Genomic DNA, 23,225 nt, shown 5'->3' on the forward strand with positions numbered 1-23,225 from the left:
TTAACAGCTCTGTCCTGTGGTAGCTTTGATTACAGAAAACTTGCTTAATGGAGTAGTGGCTCCTTCTGAAAAGTTTTGATGTCTTGGGAGGCTTGTTTCTTGTCTCTGTGGATATCTGCAAACTGGTTGGATACAAAGTGTTTGGTACTGAGTTTCTTGTTAATTTATGTTGTTACTTAAGCCAGTAATGCTATTCCCATTTTTATTTTGTTGTAGTTGTTAAACTCAAAGACCTCTTATTTTTAAAGCTGTTCTAATAATAGCCTTCTTGACACTTGTTTAGCCAGGAAAGGCAATTCTTTTGTTGCATGCAGTTAAAAATACTGTAGACCAAATAAGATTTGGGTTTTTTTATGGAGATATCTTTTGATGGTAGCTGTTTATAAAAACAAACTGAAAAAATCCCAGATTTCCTTAAAGCTCCAATATTCCACTATGTTTTGTTAGTTTGTAACAGATCTATAGTTCAGTTTTATTTTTCTATCTATAGAAAACTTGACTGCATTAAATATTTTGGAGGGAATTTCAATTAGAAGGAAATATAATTTTATTTGTACTTCCAAGGGAAACAAAAGAAGTTTTCAAATGATCATGAAATTGCTAATTCTTTTCCAATCCAGCCTTACACAGAAGCTGCTTCAGGTTTAAGAGGTTTTTTTGGAGATACTTTTTGGCCAAGTGTAAGTTTTATGTCAGTTTTATTTTCAGTTTGAACCACTCACTTTTGGTGTAGGGTGGTGTAATGTACAATATAGTAGAAATGCTCTGTCATAACCGTAGTCGCTAACGGTTGCTCCTGCTCCCTATCCCTGCAGTTACACTGAACTCAATCAAATGGTGCTCAGCCACCCAGAGTGGGAGGTTTTGCTGTTTCCTGTGCCTGCGTCGGGCCGCTCAGCCAGATCTACTCCCTTGTGCCAAATTAGTACCACGTAGGTCCTTTCCTACGCTGATTCAACTCACTAATGCTGAAGAAAATTGGCATCGCTTTTGCCAGGTTAGTTTTCTGCAAGCTTAGCGAACTGAATCTCCTCAACATGGCACCCAATGAGCTCTATAACTCTTGCAAGGTAGGAGACAAAAAGGAATGTGGTTAGAGGGAGTAGTGGTAGTATGGTGGGGGTTTTTTCCCCCCTCTTTTTTTTTTTTTTTTTTTTTAAAGATCATATTTGTCCCATGAAACTGCACTGGCCTTCATTTCATTTTTTATATTTGAATGATGAGTCTTGTTCAGCTGAGGCTTCCTTAGCTGGGCTTGCCAGGTTTAGATCCTGATGCGTTAGATCTTTATGGTCTTGAGCTTCCCATACTAGTTTGTAACAATCTTACTTGGTCTCTCTGGATTGCTTCTGAGCATACCTTTCACAAAAATGTGATTACATGCCATAGTTTTTCCAGTGTGCCAGGGATGTGGAGGTCCTCTATGAGGTTCTTGTACAGTAAGTATAGTTTTCCAACAGCTTTGACCACATGAGAGTTCTAGGTACAGTATTTAGTTTTTTGAAGTGTGAGGTGGTTTTCATAATTTTCAACTGTTCACACATCGGTGTGTGTGAACGCAGCTACTTTCTCATAGCTAGCGCAGGACACAAGTCAGTATGCAATATACGTGTTTCTTTGCTTCAGCTTTTTTATTCCAGTTGCTCTTGATCTTTTTGGGCGTACAGTGGAATCCTCCTAATCTTCCCTTCTGTGCACAGCTTCTTTCCAAAACGATAGAATACATATTTGTGCAACTGATTTCCTCTTCTGTGGCCAGTGCTAAAGTTAAACAAGGCTGCCTGATGCAGAATTACATGCCTTTTCTTCTTTTTTTCCTGTTCGGACCCCTTGCTGCAAGTTTTTGGCTTGTTACGCCACCTTTTTAGCATTTGTGCGTTTTGAAGGAGGGGCAACAGTGCCTTTCTTTATTCTGTTTCTGATGACATTTTATGAATGTGGACCCTAGCAAAAAAAGGTGAAACAGGCAAAGGTCTAATTTTTAACCATTCAGGCAGGAGTTTTCAGGGAACAGTGCTGCCAGCTGTCATCACACCATGATACTCCCCAACCAACGTGAGCATTAAAGATCAGAAAACAGAACCTGTGCTCTTTTCAAAATGGAGCTTGTTGTGCAGTGCAGGTGTAGTGCTCGGTATCAAATGGATTCTCCACACTATTGATATTGAATTCAGGAGATCATAGGAATATGTTTGGGCACTGAAGGAAGCTTTTCGTTTTCTAAGGTTCTGATCAAGGGAAATATTTTTGTGGGTTCTCCCAGTATACCTGCAAAAAATTTAGTATGAAGAGGCAGTTCAATTTCTACATGAAGGGTACCAACTTTCTTTAAAATCTTTCTTCTAGGAGGCAAGGAAGTAAGGTTGTTAATGAACAAAATGTACTTACTGTTTGAAAATGTGTTGCGTAACTAAATGGCTAGGAAATTTTTTTACTGCAAAAAGGGGGATAGCAGCTCTAATATCTTCATCTGTTACTTAGTGAGGCTCCTTAAACAGTATAGTCATTAGTAAAGCTGTTGTTAAATACACTGATAAGTAGTAAATACTTTTCAAATGCAGTTACACTGTGTTCAGTCAACATTTTCTGACATTTGGAGCACAGACGTGGTAACTTTTTTTTTTTTACTTTATTTCAGATAAAGGGATTGTTTTGAGGGTAAGCATTTCTTAAGTCTGAGTAGTGTGTCTAGTTTTTTTTAATCTCTCTAGTGCTAGTTACTCACTAATGGTGTTTGAAAAGCACTATAAGATCAACATGAAATAAAATACATCATTATGACTTCAAGAAGTTGGTAGTATCTAGGTGTTTGAAACTGGATGGTTGTATATTGGTGCCTCAATCTTTGAACTGGTTTTGTGAAATTATGCATTAAATCTTAATAGGTCAAACATTCTCTCTAATTAGTTGTAAGTAATGTAGATTTAAATGTGTAGATTTAGCATCATCTGAGGTAGCTTTCAGAAAGGATTTCTTTAAGGAGTCTCGTAATTTTGCTAGAATACAATTTGTAAGTGCTAATAAAGTCTCTTATGACATTTTTAAGCTTATGTACATCGTTGAAAATTGATGTAACTTTTTCCAGTCTCTTGATTTGGTAGTTATAGGTTATAAGTCTTGCAGCAGGTTTTATATACTAAATAGTTCTCCAATTTGATCAGCTGAAGTTTGACTGAGTCAAAAGAAAATAGCTTTTTCAGCGGGATTTGGATTTTTTTCAGTTTTCTAAACTAGAATGTTTTCAACATCCTTCCATGGTAGCTGTTGTATCTTGGTTTGGATTTTTTTTTTCTTTAAACTCTCGAACGCTACAATGAGTGGAAGGGAGCCAATTCTACCTTTTAAATGATTTCATTTTTCATGTTGGTACTAGGGTTACTAAGGCAGCATGGTCTGCTGAGTAGAACATAGAATGCCATTTAGGAGAATGTGGTTTCTGTGGCAGTTTCTATTTGTGACTGTTTTCTGTGATTGGGAGCAAATTACTTGTGTTTTACAAATAAAAAAAAAAGTACGTTTGCTGTATTTCAGGTTTTGAGACCTGTTTGTGATAAAAATGGGATACCTCAGTTACTTTATTGGATCACAGATATTTCTGAACAAACAGAATGTATTTATACTTGCCTAACAATTCCAGCTGTCTCTTGCATTTTCTAACCGGTTGGTGGAAAACATATGCACAGTGTAGTAATAGTTTAGTGGTGGAATATTGCAAAGTGTATAACAAATTATTTTATGGATTGATAACATGAACTTTTAAATAGGTGCTGATTATCTTTTCTGGATAGTCTAATTAATTGTGTGCTCTGGCAAGGAGAGAGCAGAATAAGTTCTGTAGTTCAGCCGAGACTGAGTTTATTTGTTTTGTCATTTTAATTAATGTGACCCAAGCTGTGTAAGAGCTCTGCTCAACTAGCGTTTGCTTCTTATAGGCAATTATTTTAATTAGCTGGTTGGCTGCTTGCTTTCCATCACAAATATGACTTGTCTTTGGCTTAAGGTGTGTGGAGAAATAGTCTGGTGTGTATGCACAATAGTCTTTTTTCAAATTTCACTGCTGTATGGATTTAACACATCAAGAGTCTGTGGTGGTTACCTCTCTAAAGCAAAAGTGCATTCTTAAATAAGTTAGGAAATCTGGATAGGGGTGTTTCTCCCTTTTTTTTTTTTTTTTTTAAACCTGTGACAGTCTAGGAAGAAATTGTTAAATTCATAAATATAAATACAGTGAATTGTACAAGAACTTGATCTGTGCATGATCCTCATGACTACTGAATTAGTACCAAAGTGAATAAAAGAGACTAGTAGTAATGCAGCACAAAAGCCTTGAGGAATGTGGAATTAAAGATTTAGTTAGATCAAAGCAAGCTGTGCAACTGGTGGTTAACGATTTAAATGAAGGATACAGACACCTTTTATTTTTCACACTCTGCTGTTCTACTGTGGTAGAAAACATTTGTTAACTTTCCTTTTTATAGTGCTTGGAGGCAAATTCTACTTAGCAGCAAGCAGCAAAGATGGCAGGTGATGGAAAAAGTCAGGGAATGAAAGAGAATTGAAACTTAAACTGGAAGGCTGCTGCTTCTTCATGGTAGCCTGAATCCATCTAACTGTGGGCTGTAGAGAAGAAAGGTGACTTTTTGCACCAGCTCAGGTGGTCGCTGGGTCCTTTGCCAAGCTGTTTCAGCACATTGGACTGGCAGAAAACTAACCTTGACAAAGAGAACAATTTTCTGCTTGTTTAGTGTACTGAAATATTTCAGGCGAAGGTTTAAGTTCTGGAGAAAGAGTAAGGAAAGGAACAGGGGTAAACAGCCAAGGACAATATGATAATTGTACCCACCTTCTAGGTTGATGTCAGCTGCAAAGCAACCACTGCCTAAGACTCTTGGTGACTTTGTTTTTATAGAGAAACTGCTTGGTTATGTTACAAGGGTAGACTTTATTAAGCTTTATCCTTTACAGATTATCATTGTATTTAAAAAAATATTTTTAAACACTTGTAAGAAGTGAGGAACATTTGAAGTCTGAACTCCTTTTTTTAAAGAGGAGGCAGCCTAAGAGGCAAAGGTCTGACAGACTGAAAGGATATTTATTCTGCTTTGAGTGGAGCTGAATGATGAGTAATTCAATTTGCGTTTAGAATTAAACAAAAGAAAATAAATAGATTACTCTCAGCTGCAACTGATGGTTTGCAAATAAATGAAAGATGCAAGAATATTAAGTAAAAACTAAGTGTTAGTAATACAAGGATTTTGTGTGGTGGAAGTCCTCTGGTAAAGAAAGCAAGTCTTTACTGAATGTGTTTGTCTTAGAATCACAGACTTAGTCTTCCACTTATTTTTTCAATAGAGTTTCTGCTGCTAACTCCTCAAAGATGATACTCTGATACTTGAGCCTTAACTTGGTCAGATGTTTCCTAGTTTTTTGGCATAGGGAGAGAGTTGCTGGATGTTTGGTTTTGGTGGGGTTTTTTTGCTTAATGGGAACAGTGTCACAACAGACAGTTGAAAACCTGCATTACTCGTTACAGGAGGTTAAGAATTGGCCATTCCGTCCTAAAAAAATGTTACCTGTTAAATGGAAAATAGTTTTTATCTTAAAGCCTTTTTAATATTTTACTAGCTGCTGTGCTTACAGCAGGTGCCTGCTGATCACATTACTGTATTAGCTGACCTAGTTATGATCCTAGTCATTAGACAGGATGGTACAAAAAATGTTGTATCTTTTCTTGAGGATTTTCTTTCTTGAACCTACTATTATACATCTTCACCAAGGCCATTCTTCATCAGTCTGGAAAGAGATTTTTGTGGAAAAAGAGGTGCTGGCTCCTTTTTCTCTTGGCTACAGTAACTTCTGTGGATGTTGTTGTCAGTAACTAATTTACTGTTCTGTGATGGTAAATTTTACTGGACTCATTCTGAACTGTCTAGCTAGCCAACAATGAAAATACACTGTCAAAATTTGTATCTCAGACATCGTAAAGGAGCTGCAATAAAAATGATTCACCAACATTAATAAAAAGTTGGGGAAGATAAACTAGGAAAGGCAGCCTCAATGCTGATGGTCATGTCACTTGTGTAAACTCTGATGTGAAATCCATTGCAATCTGGTTTTCAATTCAGTAAAGTTTTTCAGCTGTTAGTATTTTTCACACATGTTTATTAAAAAGTTTAATTACACTGTTGAAAACATGGTAAGCATAAAGAGCCAGCAGAGAGTAGGAAAAATGCAAAAATTAACACAGTGGGTGTGCGAGTTGAGAGAAGCTTCCACTGAGAGACAGAGAAGAGCTAGAGCCTGAAGTATAGGAAGAAGGAAAGGACTATCCTTCCCACTGTATGCGCATGTTCCAATGGATGACTGCAGAAAATGAAAAGCAAGCTTTGTAAGAGGCAAGAGGACTAGCACCATTCAAGGTTGATGGGGGGGGTAGAATCTCAAGAAAAGATACCAAATGTGAGGAAGAGGTAACAGTGATTTTCAGCAAAGAAAATGGAAGATGCAAACTCTGCATCTTGACATGCGAATGCTGAGGTGGGGTGCTGAGTTATTCATATGTCCTCTTGCCTCTCATTCACTCTAACACTTCACTTTCAAGTTAAGACATTAATCCGGCTAAGAACGATCTCATACATGACAGCTTTCTGAAGCATTTTCTGACAAAGTGTATCCTAGCTCAGTGGACCAAACAACTGAAGTGGTTATGTATGAAAGAAGCCTGAAGGGACTGATTAGAATAGTATTGGATAGGTATTGATGATTTTGTCCTACTTATAAAACAGTTTCCAAGTCAAATGGTGAATTTTTTTTTTTTTTTTTTTTTCAAATTACCTAGTTGGTTCTATCAAAGTATTCTCCATCATCACCAAGTGTGATAATCCAAATGCAGGAAATACTGTGCCTGGACAAATAATGGCTTTTTTTTCTTTACAGAATAGATTTCAACTCTCAGATGTCTTCTACCAAATGTAAATCATACAGCTTAGAGTTGGGATGAGCTGCAAGATTTAAGTACTGATGCCAGGTGCAAAAAGTATAAAAGATAGTTTGCTTTGTGCTGTCTCAGGCACTGTGTATTTTGACAAGCAGCAAAGGATGCGAAAATAACTTTGTGGCTTATAGCCTTGCACTTGTGGAGCCATAGTCTTCCCTGAATAGAATGGATTTAGGCTTCTACTGTATCTGACTTGCCTCTGGCTTGAAATAGGTCATCATCTTTATTACATTGCAAGGGAGTGCTTATTTGCAAAATTAATGCATGGTTATCCACAATAGGCAGATACAAGTTGATATACTGGAATATATCTGGAATGTTTCCAGACTTCTGGCTGCCTGTGTCCATGTTAGCCTGCGTCAGCTTCCTTCTGTCAGCAGCACTAAAAGGAGAATCAAATCTAATCTCTTGTGAAGGAGAATAACCTTAACCTAATGCTACCAGATAGGACAGAAAAATTTATTTGAGGCTTTTTTTGGAAAAATGGTAAGGTTATCCAAGCTCTAAAGGATTCATTACTTTTTCATGGAACTACAATGAAACAGTGTGTCTCTGTCCTGGTTTTGGCTGGGGTAGAGTTAATTTTCTTCATAGTAGTTTGTATGAGGCTGTGTTTTGGATTTGTGCTGAAAACAGTGTTGGTAATTCAGGGATGTTGTTGTTCCTGCTGAGCAGTGCTTACCCAGAGCCAAGGCCTTTTCTGCTCCTCACCCCACCCCACCAGCGAGGAGGCTGGGGGGGCACAAGGAGTTGGGAGGGGACACAGGACAGCTGACCCCAACTGACCCAAGGGATATCCCAGACCATAGGACGTCATGCTCAGTATATAAAGCTGGGGAAGAAGGAGGAAGGGGGGACGTTCGGAGTGATGGCGTTTGTCTTCCCAAGTAACCATGCTGGAGCCCTGCTTTCCTGGAGATGGCTGAACACCTGCCTGCCCATGGGAAGTGGGGAATGAATTCCTTGGTTTGCTTTGCTTGTGTGCGCGGCTTTTGGTTTACCTATAAACTGTGTTTATCTCAGCCCATGAGTTTTCTCACTTCTACCCTTTCAATTCTCTCCCCCATCCCACCAGAGGGGAGTGAGCGAGTGGCAGCGTGGTGCTTAGTTGCTGGCGGGGGTTAAACCAGGACAGTCTCAAATAGCCATGCTGCTTCCTGTGGGAAGGGACTGGACTTGCATGTGGACAGTACTAGGTGCATTGCAGATTTACTTCAGAATACATTAAGATTTCTAGCAACTGTCTCTTAGGCTGGCATTGATTTTTGTTTTTCTGCAAGATACTTGGCAGTTGTGGTTTTATGGTTTTCTACAGGTGTGGAGTTTCCTAAGTGTAATGGAGTGCTCATAAGAGTAACAAAAAGTAGGTCTGTTCTTTCTTAATGACCAGCAGGTTTCCTTTTACTTCTAGAGGAAAGTGTGGATAAAGGGATTACTGTGAGATCTTGAGGAAGGAATGGTATTAGTGTGTATGCATTTAACTTGAAAAACTTGGTTTTATTCTGTCGTCTAGGAACGAGGTCTTTGGTCCAGAACTGATTGCTAAAAGGATTCCATATTTCATGTTTTTGCCGTCTCTGCTGTTAGGTTGTTCTTTGCTGCTGTCCTGGAATGCATGTCCTTATGGGGAATGAGACGCTTACTAAAATCCTAGGCAATTTTTGTACACTTAGGCTTTATTTGGACAGTTGAAAGAAACCTGTATGTCTGTGAGTGCTACTGAACTCAAGAGATTTAATTCTTAAGACCTAGTGTTTCAGGTTTTTTCCACAGAGATGATGGGGTTATGTCTTGGCTCAAAGCCTGTAAGGCTGGGCTGGTGCACATGATGCAAACTTAGCTGAGATGAGTTATCTGAACAAGCAAGTCTGCAAGGAGAAAAGACAGGCTGAAGTTGCTGGCTCTGCTGGCTGTGTAAGTGCAGCAGGTATGGTGTATTTTTTGTGAGACGGAAGCTGTGGGCACTGTGGTGTGCAGAAGCAGACATTTTCAAGTCACATGAGGTCACTTGCACAAAGCACCAGTTCCGAATTCCAGTTAGGAAAAGGCTTGAGTTCCTTCAATTGAATTGAAGTAGTCATAGGTCCTGCATAGTAGGATGCAATATATTTGCACAGGGGTTGATTGTCAAGGAGCTAGCTAGTTAAGGGTTGCTCTGGACCACAAAAAACTGTAAAAGTAAATTCACTGATATGGGAAGCCAGAAGGTAAGTTTTCTGTAAGTAAAAATAAGTAGAAGTTGCCACGTAAAGGGAAACCGTGAAGCTTGGAAATTTGCCATGGCATCTGTGTTCTTGTGCGTACTTGATTAGAGATAGAATATGCTAGTCAATACTAGATTTGTGAAAGTTTCTTCAGCTTGTCAGAAGACTTTTGATGAATATGGCACACAAAATAGGTTTTCCATTTCTGTGAGCAACAAGTAATGATTTGGTGCAATGGTTGACTTTGATAAATTTCCTTCTGCCTTCAGCGTACTTTAAACTGTGTGAATAGCGTTTCTAAGATGATAGAAATCCATATTAAGTTTGGCTGTAAGATTCACTTGTGGAAGGGCGCTTGGTGTAGTGCACAGATGTATAGCAGGTAATTCAGGGCACTGTTTTCAGCTCTTCTGAGCAATGTTGTCTTCCATTAGACTTTAATTTCAGCTTCTTCAGGTGAAGACATTTTTTACCATAGCCTGGCAGCTGGCAGTAAGTTTGACTTTTTTTTTTTCTTTCTTCATTTGTCACTCAGTTTTTGTTCTTGTCATGATATTAACTTAGCAGGAAGATTTCTGCCCTCGTTAGAGGCTGTTTGAGTCTCTTGCCAACATCTCCTAAATCACATGCTTCCGTTGTGCATATTGCTGTTGCTCAGTTATATTTGTTATTCAGTGTCTTTATTGTAAAAGAAGAGAGAAGCAAGGTTGTGGTTATGGACACAAAATAGAAAATAATGTACAAGCAAGGAAGCTATTCATTATCGATCTTTAAAAAAGTATTGGGAAACTTATCTGACAGGTTCATTCTACTCGGCACTGGTGAGGCCACACCTGGAGTGCTGTGTCCAGTTCCAGGCTTCCCAGTACAAGAGGGACATGGCTATACTGGAGAGTGAAGTCCAGTGAAGGGCCAGAAAGATCATTAAGGGTTGGTGAAAGGAAGACAGGTTGCTCAGGGAGGCTGTGGAGTCTCCATCCTTGGAGATACTCAAAAGCCATCTGGACATGGTCCCTCCTGCTTGAGGAGGGGGTTGGACCAGATGACTTCCAGAGGTCCTTTCCAACCTCGACCCTTCTGTGATTCTGGGTTACTTTGTCAGTGAAGCATCTTCCCTCCCCACCTTCCCCATTGCCAGGCATTTAAGTATAGTAAATTGTTGACACTGGTTCTGGTACACTACATGTTGAGGAAAACTTTTGGTGGGTGAAATTACCAGAATGACCAAATAATAGAAGTTGTGTTAAGTAGTAATGAAACCTGTTTCTGAAGGTAATCCTGAAGTGATTTCTTAGTTTGCCAGAAATTTTCTGTATACACGCCCAGGTTAACAGCAAGTTACCAGTTACACAGTAACTAAACATCCTAAACTCTTATAGTAAACTGATTAATTCTAGTGTTGATTCAAGCTTGTTCTTTTCACCAAGCATACTAGTCCTTGCCATCTTGGGAAAAACTAGCAAAATACAGAAATCCTTCTCTTTGCTGCTGGTTGGCAGTCCAAGCTTCAACGTGATAAATTGATTGCAAGTTGAGAAGCAAGCTGACTTCCACATTTGCCTCAAGGGAATTTACATACAGAATATGCAAATAGGACTGTCTTTGTTGGGCGTGTCCCCCTGCTCCCCTCACTCTTTGTAGTTTGGGTTGCTTGTTCCTGAGTAAACTATTTTCATATTTGATGAAATCTTTGTTCTGGTATCTGTTCTAAAACTTGGGCTAGGAGTGAATTGATTATTAGTTTACTTTAGGAAATTGCTGGCAAATAACTGATGTCTAGAATTAGAAGGGGCAAATAAGGTGGTGTGCAAAATGTGAGTTCTGTGTTTTAGAGTTTGCTTCTTTGTGAACTTCTCAAGTTACATGGTAAAACTTGTTTTGATCCAACTTGGATTGGATGCTATTATTGGTGCCTACTTTAGAATATGAAGTTATTTGCATCTTCTTTTTAAAGAGGTAGGTTGTCACAATTTGTAAATGCAGACCTGGTCTTGAGGCTGTATATATTATAATCTGTGAAGCAGAAGAGAGTTAAAACTGAAAAAGGTAAAGGGTATCTTTAAAATACCTTTGTAAGAAACACTCTTTATACTATCTTCATTTCTTCCATTGTGAGCCTAATAACTCTGACACAATAATTTTTTCCTGAGAAACAGTCTGAATAACAATACCTATGTAGATGACATTCTCCTTTCTTCCTCCCTCTTCCCCCACTATAAATTTCTGACTTTGATTGGACTGAAGTAGCTTCTTAAACAGTGTAGCATTATTGCTTTAAATGTTTGGGCTTGTGCGTCGCTGCCTTTTTAGGTATAAATTAGGGTTTATAATACTGTTCACCTACAATGGTCTTAAAGTACTAAAATTAACTCTTTCAAGATGTTGTGAAGAATGACTAACAACCTGAGTTGTTTCATAGTACAGTGCCTAGTCTTCTCTGTGCACTAGAGGTAAATGTCTTTTTCAGATTGTGTCCAAGGTCTGTAAGAAAACTTGTAGGGTAGACCAAGTATAGAAGTCAGGGTATAGAAGGTGCTCTTTAAGATCGAGACATCCTATTCCCATGCAAATAAAACACTGGATCTAGGTTTTGTGAATGTTGTTTACACAGATTACTTAAGGTTTGATAGAACTCCTTCACTAAACTTTGTAATACTGTAGAAATTGGGCTGCAAAGTCTTGCAAGGAAAATACTTAATATGATTTTGATAAACATGAAAAATAAACCATTCTTAAAAGTTGCTTATTCAATGGTTCCTGAATTTTAAAACCAGATTTAATTTTTCTCTGTTTATATCAGAAGCAAGCTGTGTATTACCGACAGTGGATGAACAGGATGGCTTTGTGCACTCTTTTACTGATAATTAAAATACTTTTATTACGGACTTCTGTTATTAAATACCAAGAAAATGGAATTTTTTTGTTTTAGGACAGATTCTCTAGGCTCCTTTTGATTATAAAAAATTTTGATTTTCTGTTTTAGGTGTGGAATATCAAACAAATGATTAAATTAACACAAGAACATATAGAGGCACTGCTAGACAAATTTGGAGGAGAGCATAACCCACCATCGATATATTTAGAGGTAAGTTTACATTCAAATCAATGTGGTTAGATTAATGGTGTGTTGTCTTAATCTTATGTGAAGTGTCTTACATTAAAACTGAGAATATCTGTAGTAGAAGAGAATATTCTCCTTGTGTATTAGAAACTTAACTCTTCCCCTGGAGATAGAAGGGAACTGTGTGGGATTCCTGATACACATCTGTAGGGGAGGATCAGTGGCATGGTCTAATAGTTATGTTGGTGCAACTGAAATGTAAAGCATCCTTTTTAGGTGTGGAGGGGGGGAAGAGTGTGTGTGTATAATAGAAAAAGGCACACTCTGTTCTTAAAAGCAAATATATACACACACACATGAAAGCATCTTCTAAGACTAACATTGCCTTTAAAGCAGTTGACTTCACTTTTTGTTCTTTGAAAAATAATCATGTAGAATCCAAAAAATGATATTGGTAGAAGGGAACTTCTTAAAGAAATACATAAAATTGTAGGGTGGAGTAAGCTGTGTTTAATTTGTAAACTAACTATAAATTAAATTTCTGTATTCTTTCATCACTCCAGATTCATAAAGTTGCATTGACATAGGACCATTAAAAGCATAAAAAAGGACTGCATGCATAAGTTATATCTGTTAGGAATTGAATGGCTATCACTTACTCCAAACCCTTGGTTCTCTCAAGTATTGAAATAACTGGAGGTCAACCAGATTTCTTTTGTAGTCTTTTTAATTGTAATTGCTGCCTAAAGGCACTGGGTAATTAAAAATAAAGATCTCATTATTTGAGGTACTTCTAGCTTTTATCTTAATATGTCAGAACAGGGCAGTAGCTTGATTATACAAATGTTGACATAAGGTCCTTAACAGTTAAGGTCAAATGAGGTCCTCTATAGTTGCTTTACTTATTGCTAATGTGAAATGGGAGTATTGAATGAGTGCTAATCACTCAATGGTATATAAACACATCTCTGTTTTCATATGAACTGGTTCATTCCATATGTCTGGTTTTAATATTGCCACATGTATGTTGGTTTCATTAGATTATATATCAAATTGCAATAATAATGAGCTTAATCTGTACTAAGTCTGGATTTGAGGTAGTGAAATTGTTAGTTCATTACAGCCATTTGTCACTTGCTTGTATCTAAAATAAACCCAAGATCTCTACACTGGAAGCTTTTTGATTATTCTGTAGTTCATTGATAGGGAAGAGGGCATTTGCAGTCGTAAATGTGTACTAGGAAATGATTATGATAGTGTAAAGAGTATGGTAAGTCTGAAATAGTTAGTGACTACGAACCATGAACCTTAAAGTAGATTTGCAAGTTCAATGGTTCCATGTGCCGCTGAGAGGAAACTGCAACTCTGGCTCATCAACATGGTAGGGAAGCCCTGCAAGATGGAGCAAGGTGTTACTCTGCTGCAGTGAGTTGTGCTGGATCGTGAAGCGGTTCTTGTGACAAGCAGTGCTGCTTTTTCAGTTGAATTATCCCATGAAACAGTGAGTCCTGTGAAGAGAGCCCGCTGTCATTGAAATGAAAAGCCTTGTTTTTCCCAGCTCTTTGCTATGTGGTTCCTCTGCTTCCTTTGTTCAGGTACTTGCAGTACTAGTAGTGACTAAGCCACTTCCAATCACTAACCTGTAAAGAAAATACTCTGATTTTGTTGGATGAGTTTGCCATCCTGTGAGTAGATTGAACTTGGTCATGATGAAGTCCAGTGAGCCCCAAAGCTGTGGTTAAAGGTTAGGGAAGGGGAAGAGCTTGCAGCTGTGAGCCAAGAACCTAGACAGTGGGCTGAGAGAGGAGAGGAGAGGAACTTTCTATTTGGATGGTCATTAGCTTAGATTAGATCATCCTCAGATGGATTGATTGAAGTGAATAGGATTAAATGCTGCAAACCTGTCATTTGTTTAGAGTGTAGATTTCCTGTGGTAGAACTAAAGTGTGAAAAAGAAGAAATATATTACAGAGTACCTGGTACAGTCAGAAGCAAGATTACCGTCTACCCTTTACTGTTCATTTCAACCCGGCAGCCGTTGTCTAGTGTGTCCTTTCTGTGCCTTTTCCCAAATTTTGGCTGCTTTTGGCTTGGTCAAGAACAGGGATTGCTTTCTATTGTCAGAATTTACTTTGCAGCAATTTACCTGAGTCTGATCTGTCACTGCTAGAGCTAACATTTTGACTTTCTGTATTCCTTTACCTGTCAGAAAAAGGACCAGAACAACCCTGGTTGCAATATGGAAGGACAAAGCTATATGTAAAAAGCTCTGAATGTAGTATGATAAAGTGTGGAAGAACACATTTGCTTCTAGGAAATGTGGAACTAAGAAAACGCAGTAGTTTTGATATGAATAAAAAGAACAGGAGAGTATGTAGAATACATGTGGGTAGCTTAAGTGATTCAATAGATCACTTGTCTGTCTGACATCCGTTAGAAATGGCAAACTCCATATGTACAGAGTTGCTGTGCGATACTGGGCCTGTTGTTCAAGTTCCATACCTGGGCATCATCACTGATTTCTATGCGTGACCCCTTTTTCCCTGCAAGCTTTCACATCCAGGCTACGTCTAGGTCTTGATGCTATGGTCTGTGTACTATCTCCAAAGTGCTTGAACAGGAAGGTAATGTAACTTATAGTCTGTCCATCCTCTTCTGATTTTTATATTTTGGTTGTTTTGCTGAAGTCTCATTTCTGGCTGTAAAGTGCAATATTGCCCTGCTTTTACACAGAATCTGTATGGGTAATTTTGCTAGTCTGCTACTTGGACTGCATCACCCTTCCCTTTGTTTCCTCTCGCTGCTCTGATCTCTTTGCATCTTCCATAAAAAGTGAGTGACTCTTAAGGGCTTCTGTAGATTGTGCCTGTTGATCATCTCTTGAGTGCTATCAGCAAGCTCTTGGCAAAAGTTGGAATTAGCCAAAGCTATTGTTAGATAAGTACCTGCGAATAAACACTTTGCTTTCGCCCATACTGCCTTTCACTGTTGTAAACATCTAGTTTGTTATTGTAATGCTTTCTGCAAAACCATGGTTTTTTGTATACCTATGAAAAGCTTGACAGCTATCCATCCATCTTCTGGTGTGTAGAGTTTCAGTACAATAGGGTTTGTTCGGTTCTTTTGTACTCCTGTCTGGCTTTATATCCTTCATTTCTTAAGCATCTAACTGCTCACATTCACAGAACTTACAGCACTCTTTGCACTGGCTCCTGTTCTGTGCAGGAGCTGCCTCTGTAGACCTGTCCAGTAAAGTTGTGGTGGAACCTGGCAACAGAATTGCATTTCAATTATAAGTGGAAAGGAAGGGGTTGGGGGAGCGGAAGCGTGCAAAGGAAAACTGAAGAATTGAACAAGAAAATTAATTCTGAAAATTGAGCATGCAAAGGATGTAGTAAAATTATTTGTGCATTGAATATAAAACATACACCTCATTTAAAAATAAAAAGGAATTTATGCCTTAGTTACAGTTGCTCAAGAAAATAGAAGCTAACAAGCTTCCCCCCCCCCCCCCCCCCCCCCCCCCGTGCTCATATAAGAGTAAGAAGACAAAATGGGGTTTTTTTGTAGTAGACACTTTTTTAATTCTGGGGGGTGTTCAATGTGTTTTACATCAAAAGAACTTTAAAACTGACAGCTATTGTCACAGCCATCATTTCAGGATTCATCAATTGACTATGAAAGAGGAATGGATTTCTTGAAATATCAAAAGTGATTGACGTGTGCTGTGTTGAATTCAGCATATATTTAATTATTCCTGCAAGATGGGGTACTCGGATTCAGGGATATCTCGCTGCCTTGATCCCATCACTCCTCAGTGATGGTCTTAAAAGGGTGACTGTAGAGGAGGGGGAGTAGAGCCTGCGCGCCTGGGTGGGCTCCTTTTTTGCAGCTGCCTAGGGTAGAAAATGTAGCGTGAAGCTGGAGGGCAGCAGGTAGCTTGTCTCTCTCCTCTCAGGGCAGGAAAGTAGAGGCTGAGGAAAGAGACCAAAGCTGCAGAGAGACTTCTGGGCGTGTGTGTAAGGGACAGGGGTAGGAAACAAAACGAACAGAAGAAAGAAAAGACCGTTTGTCATTAACCATGCAATTTTCTTCTAATTATTATAAATAGTACTAGCTTCAGGAATCTTATCAATGTTCTCTAATATGATTACAAGAAAAAGTTTTCTGTTTGTTCCATCTGGAAGAAATAATACATGTAGCAAGCAATGGCTGTATTAAAATATAAAAAATGGCTTATAGCTAACATTCTTTCTTAGGTAATCCTAGTTCTTAACTTTTTCTATCTCCTGTGTGTAAGCATGTATCTCAGATCTAACAGACTCCTGGAAATCTCTGTCAAATATTCAAAATAACTGCTTGACTCAGTAGATGTAGAAATATCACTAATAGCATTTTTCTTTTCTTCTGGAAAAGAGGCTGCAGGAGCTCCTTGGTAGGTTTTACCACACTTTTTGGAAGCACTCTGTATCACAGCAGCTGAAAACATCAATGATTTTTGTCTTCCCACATAATTTCTTAGTGCGTTATATCTGTCCTTGAAGTGCTGTTTCCCAAAATACACAGTTTGTGATTCACTGTGGAAAAACCCTTTTCTTAAGGGTTTGTCTAAGCATTGTAAATATTGGAAATCTTTACTGTGAAGAAGTCTAATATTATGATACTGGGAAAAGCTGGGGTTCAGTTAGCAAAAATGCTTAAAATATGCAGTTGCATATTCTTCTATAATGACCATCAAAATAATTTATTTTATTTAAATTTTTTTTGTCTCTACCAACAAAGTACTGATGAAAAGGATAATCTAAGTTAGGGAAAGGAGAATAAAGATCTATGCATTTCAACTTAGTGTTGGCAACAAATGCTGTTTACAAACTGAAATGTGTTGTACAGATCCAGACTGGTCAAAAGCAGTCAGTTCAAACTTAGAAAGGAGAGATTGTGCTTAAATGACTTAATCAGATTTGTTAGCCTTTGTAGACTCTTAATGACTGTTCAGGGAGGCCTTACCTATTTAAACTTCCAAAATGCATTTTGTGTCCTTGCCTCATAGTTATGTGTACAGAGAACACTTCATCTGTGAGAACTTAATTGAACGGTATTAGCCCATTCACATGTAAATAGTTCCTCACTTGGTGTGAAGTTGCATCCTGGACCTGTATGTTGTGTCAGTTAACACTACAAGAGTAAGCTGCCTGCTTTTTTTTTATTCAGACTCCACACAAAATAAAACAGTATACAAATGCATAGGTAGAATGATAGTGGTATCAAAATAAGTTTTAAAACTCAATTAGCTTTCTAGTGTTGTCCTGAAGGAATCCTCCTCCTTCCTACTCCTACTGTTGGAAGCAATTTAAAATGAGAATCGTGGGGGCAGAGGTATGTTTGTCCCCAACTACCGTGATTTTTATTTTTTTTCCCCTAGCTTTCTCTTTTCCTGGGCTATTAAACGTATTTTATTCGGCAGCCTTCCTGTTGCTATTTTTAAGAGTTTCACTGTTGAATTTCAGGAGAGTGTTTCATTCCTTATTCCTGTATATCTGAAGAATCAATGCAGGGGGTCAAATTAAAGAAGATTACCTCTTTGCTGCTCTAAAGTATGCTCACTGCAACAGCCGGCATATACAGTCTGAAATGGATCTCAGTGTCGAATCTCAGGTTGTTTCAGACTGTTTGTGGGATTCCAGGAAAATGCTAATCCTGAGTACAGGTGCTGGGAAACGGGGTGGTTCTCTGGGGAAATTCAGATTTTTACCAGGCTTCTAACAGATGCTGATCAAATATGTTGGACCAAAACTGGAGTGTCTAAAGTTAGACTAAGTACAGATTTAGGAGTCTTACTAAATGAAGAAATCCTGACGTATGTTATGTCTATCTTCAGCTCCCATTTAACTTAGCGGGATTTGCATTTGATCAACAGCCTAAAAGGTCAGACATCTTTTAAATAGAAACACAATCTCAGTTTCAAAGACCAGGAAACTGTGGTTTAGGCTTTTAAGAGTCTTGCAGTATGTGGATCTTATCTAATATTGATTGAGGAAGGGAGACAGAACGGTAAAACCAGTTGGTCTGCTTGAGTTTAGACTGGGTTTCTAACCAGATGTGGTAGGGGGCAGGGAAAAGGAGAAAGTGTATTTTGCTACTTGGTTTTGTCCCAGATTAATTTTTTAAAAAATATTTCACTTGTTGCTTTTTGTTTCCTTAGATGTTATTACTAGAATGTATAGCCTGGTTATGGCCCAAGAAAGCAAATTTCAAATATAATATAAATAATATGTAATACAAAAATACACATTTTTGAGAAAATCCCTTATCATCTTGACAGCAGAACTCTGTTGGTACATCTATGTAACATCATGCAAATTCTGTTGACTTCTGAGGTCAATGTTTATATTGTCAATCGGTTGCAACATTTAAGAAGTAACTAACTCTGATGCTCCTGAGTGAGCAGCAGTTGTATTATGGCATGTAGGTACATTGTGTATAAACATGCCAACTTCCTATGCTTTAGATGGACTTGGCAGCTTATCAGCCCTTTGTACATTTTACTTAGTTGAAGCCTCAGAGACTATATTATGTTATGCATACATACTGATGTGCATTATAATTAAAATTAACTTTTTGTTCTATTTTAGATAGCCATAGAGTTATGTGTAGATTGACAAGGTGTGTCAATTTGAATCTAATAGCCAGCTTTTCAAATATATTTTTTCCTTTAACTTCGTGAAACGCTGTAAATTCACACTAAATTGGGAGCCCTGTAGCGATACAACAAACAGATACATTTGTTGAGGATAATATGTGTTATTAAAGACAGTCTGGTTTTTTGCAACTAATGAACAAGCTGGAGGAGTTGAAGAACAGAAGCCTCATGACAAGAAGCAGCACAACAACAAAGACGAATGCGGCACCTTGCACCTGCGACAAGGCGGCTGCCCGTGGGTGCAGGCCGGCGGCTGGCTTGGCGAGCAACAAGCTGAGCTGTGGGTAACCCATCCGCACGGTAACTGCAGGCTGGGCTGCGTTAGCAAGTGCCTAGCCAGCATGAAAGAGGGACCCATCTACTCACTAGTGTGACTGCGTTCGAGCGGTGTTTAAAGTGGAGAAGAGAAGGCTAAGGAGGAATCTGCAGGGTCTTGCAACCTAAAGAGAGGGCCAGGCTCTTTTCAGACAAGCACAGCAAAAAGGGAAGAGGCAATGTCACAGACAGCATCAAGTGAATTTCACAAGAGAAAATTCTTCATTGTGAGAGTGGTTTTAGAGCCCTGGAACTGGTTGCCCAGAGGCTGTGGAGTCTTCATCCTTCAAGACTTTCAAAACATGCTTTGGCAAGACCCTGAGCAACCTGATTGAACTTAAAAATTATCTCTGTGTCAAACAAGTTTTGGACTAGATGACTTCCAGGGTTATCTTCCAACCTTTTTTTTTTTTTTCCCCCTCCTGTGATTCTCTATCAAGCTGAAAGTAAGATTTAAGGTTTTTTGTAGAACATTATGCACTTCTTCATGGGAATATGTAAACTGAATGGATTTCATTCTAGATTTCATAAACTTTTCCTTCTGAAATACCTTTAAAATCCTTAATTTAATGAATTGCTTGAATGTTCAGCTTAATCTTCTTCACGTTGTAGATGCTGTACAAACTTAATTTTGAACTTTTGTGTTTGTTTTTGAAAAACAATGTTAGAAATCAACCTTATAGTTGACCCAGAGGGCCTTGACTGATTTGAAGGTTTGTGTAGCTGTTGATGCCTGTCTGCTAATATGGCTCTGCTGCTGCAGGTCACTGTTGTAGACAGACCAACTCTATGGCATAATCTTTCTTTTAGCTAGAAATACTTGCCATAGGTCAGCTTTGCTCTTGTAATACCCTTTCAATTTAACTCCATGGTGTCCTGGTTTTGGCTGGAATAGAGTTAATTTTCTTCCTAGTAGCTGGTATAGTGTTGTGGTTTGGATTTAGTAAGAGAATAATGTTGATAACACACTGATGTTGCTAAGTAGTGTTTATAGCAAGTCAAGGACTTTTCAGCTTCTCCTACTGCCCAGCCAGCAAGGCGGCTGGAGGGGCACAAGAAGTTGGGAGGGGACACAGCCAGGACAGCTGACCCAAACTGGCCAAAGGGGTATTCCATACCATGGGACATCATGCCTGGTATATAAACTGGGGGCAAAGCTGGCCAGGGGCTGCTGCTTGGGAACTGACTGCGCACCGGCCAACAAGTGGTGAGCAATTGCATTGAGCATCACTTGTTTTGTATATTCAAATTATTTTATTATTATTGTTGTTACTATTACCATTATTTTCTTCCTTTTCTGTCCTATTATACTGTCTTTATCTCAACCCACAAGTTTTACTGGGTTTTTTTTTCTGATTCTCTCCCCCATCCTGCTGGGGGGAGTGAGTGAGTGGCTGTGTGGTACTTAGTAGCTGGCTGGGGTTAAACCACAACACATGGGATAATTCTGTGTTTTGACTTGGTGCTGTTGGCTGTGTAAGGACTATGGGTGCTAGTCATCAGCTGAAACCAATGTCTCACCGAAGTACTTAATCTTTGTGACAATGAGATTTTTTGGAGCTATTCTGTTAATGCTGCATGTACTGTTGCTCCTTCTCTGTAAAAAGAATTTATTTTTTTAAAAGAGAAGAATGTATTTAAAGTCTGCTGATGCATTTCTAGTTCCATTAAGTTTTATTATGGGATCTTCTGCTATGACATTGAGTAACAGTATAACAGTATAATACTTGAGAGCTTTTGTCTCCATTAAAAATAGAGCTTTTCATGCAGAATTTAATGGTATAGAACCCAAAGCCAGCAGCAGCTCCCAGTTTTCCATGCTCATTGTTTATTCTCTTAAGATAAATCATTTGACTTTGAGTTTGCATTAGTGACAGATTAAGCTGCCAGTGTAAACATTGTAGGATTGAGTATTTTGAAGGATGTGTTTAATTTTGTGAAGGAACTAAGCCCACAAGTATCCGGAAGCAATGTAATGTTGCATGTGTTCAAATAATATTTTGCAATGTTCATGAGAAAAGGAAGTAAGTATTTAGAAAAGTATTGGTGAAATGGTAACAGTTTATGATTCTTACTTTTTGTTTACTGAAAATAATTCTTGAGACACAGGGCTTTTACTGGAATTTACATGAAACGTTGATCCTGGAAGTAGGAGACACACGTTTGTGTTACTGTACAGCCAAAAAATGCCATTATTTGTAATTGGGTAACCTTTCAATTTACTTTTGACAGTAGAATTGGGCTAGAGTGAAAATGTTTTGGTTTTAAGTCTCTGAGTTTGGGGTCTATTTGTGAAATGCTAGATGTCTTCAGTATTTAAAATAATAGTAAGTAGTAGTTCTCAGTTTCCTGCAACTTATGTCCATTTATTAAAAATGGAACCCATAAAATTTAAAGTTTGAAATTGTGATGTTCACTGCCATTCTTTAAAATGCTTTTTTTTCTTAGTCATTTTTGTGTCAAATTATCATTCTCTTTGTTAACACTGTAGGGATGATGACACAAATTTTTAACATGGGTCCATCCTGGGGGATGCTAAACCTTCATAAAAAGCAAGGGGCCAACCGCTGTTTACTCACCTAACCCAGGCTGGTTTTGTTGAACCTGCATGTACAACCCAGAGAAATAAATTCATAGTAAAATGTAGTATTTGTGGCAGCACTACTGAATGCTGGTTATTTTTTCTCTTAACTTTGATTTTTTTTTTCACATGTAGACCCTGCAGACTTTTTGCTCGGTTCAATTCTCCTATAACTTTAATTAGCAACACATTATGCACAGAAAACTTGAGGAAAGCAAATTAAAAAAAAAAAAGTAAAAAATCTTTCCCTAACATGAATATCTTTTGTGGCATTGAAAATGTATGCAGCTTGGCATAGATCTTGGTCTTGCTGGAGAGCTAAGTAGAAAATTCTGTTCCCTACTGCTTAGATGTTAGGTTTGTAAGATCTTTGTTTCTTCTTGTCTGTAAAGGTCTAACATGTCCTTGGTTAACACTGACATGCTTATGTAGCATGAAACACGTGTTCCTTAACTGATTCAGATTTTTGAAGGTACTCTGTACTAATTTATGTGCTGAAGAAATAATTCTGATACTTGGATACAGATCAAACTTTTCTTGTTATAAAGACAAAGTTGATGGAAACAAACTTTAAACAAAAATATATACCAATTATGTATTTGTATTATAGAGTTTGGCAATGTTTAACTTGGCTACATTTAATAAAAACTTAATGGGCAAATTTAATGTTACTGGATTTTTTTTGTTTGTTTAAGAAACTTGATCAGTGTGTAATCAGGTTTTACATAAACTTGGTAGAAAATAGAATTAATCTTATACAGACATTAAAAAAGTCTTCCAAAGGGTCACTTTTACATGTTTATGGATGACTTTGTAACAGGGAAAACTTAGTTGTGTTCTAACTGAAATAAAGTTTTTTGTACCGTCTGGTATGAAAAGATGGTGCCAGAGCTGAAGGATGCTAAACAATGGGCTAGGTGAGTTGTCTGATACAGATGTTAAAAAGCAGATTTCAGCTTTCTCTTAGTTATTGCATTAGATGTAGTTAGCTGTCATTGCAAAAGAATGATAAATTTAGCTGTGGCACAGTAATTTGGCAATGCAGCTGACAACATTTATTAAAGATTGTGGTCGTCTTTAAAGTAGTTCTGAATTAGACTGTTTAGTGCAGGTGCTTTGAAACTGTGACTTACGATTTCTTTTATGCACTTATCCATTTAATCTATTAAAAAATTAGTTGTCGGTTCAGAAGTTTTAACATAATGAATTGAAAGCCATTTCTTCTTTGTGTCCTACTGAAAAATTTCACCAGACCATTTTGTTCGTATTACTGGGAAATTTGAATTAGTTTAGAATGCGTTTTGTTTCATGTTCATTCTGAATTTAGATTTCGGTTTTTGTCTGAGGCTACTACAGCATTAAAACAG

At 38.0% G+C, this 23,225-nt stretch overlaps 1 protein-coding gene across 2 annotated transcripts in view; it reads left to right on the forward strand.

Moving 5' to 3' along the window:
* Positions 1-23,225, forward strand: part of BRAF (B-Raf proto-oncogene, serine/threonine kinase) — an 89,162-nt gene that overhangs the window by 5,035 nt on the left and 60,902 nt on the right. For both annotated transcript variants that reach the window (XM_052790880.1, XM_052790881.1), the window contains exon 2: positions 12,185-12,286. In XM_052790880.1, the coding sequence (XP_052646840.1) occupies positions 12,185-12,286 (102 nt within the window). The remainder of the gene's footprint in view (positions 1-12,184; positions 12,287-23,225) is intronic.

The sequence above is a fragment of the Harpia harpyja genome, chromosome 6 (genome assembly GCF_026419915.1).
Source record: "Harpia harpyja isolate bHarHar1 chromosome 6, bHarHar1 primary haplotype, whole genome shotgun sequence".
Taxonomy (NCBI): domain Eukaryota; kingdom Metazoa; phylum Chordata; class Aves; order Accipitriformes; family Accipitridae; genus Harpia; species Harpia harpyja.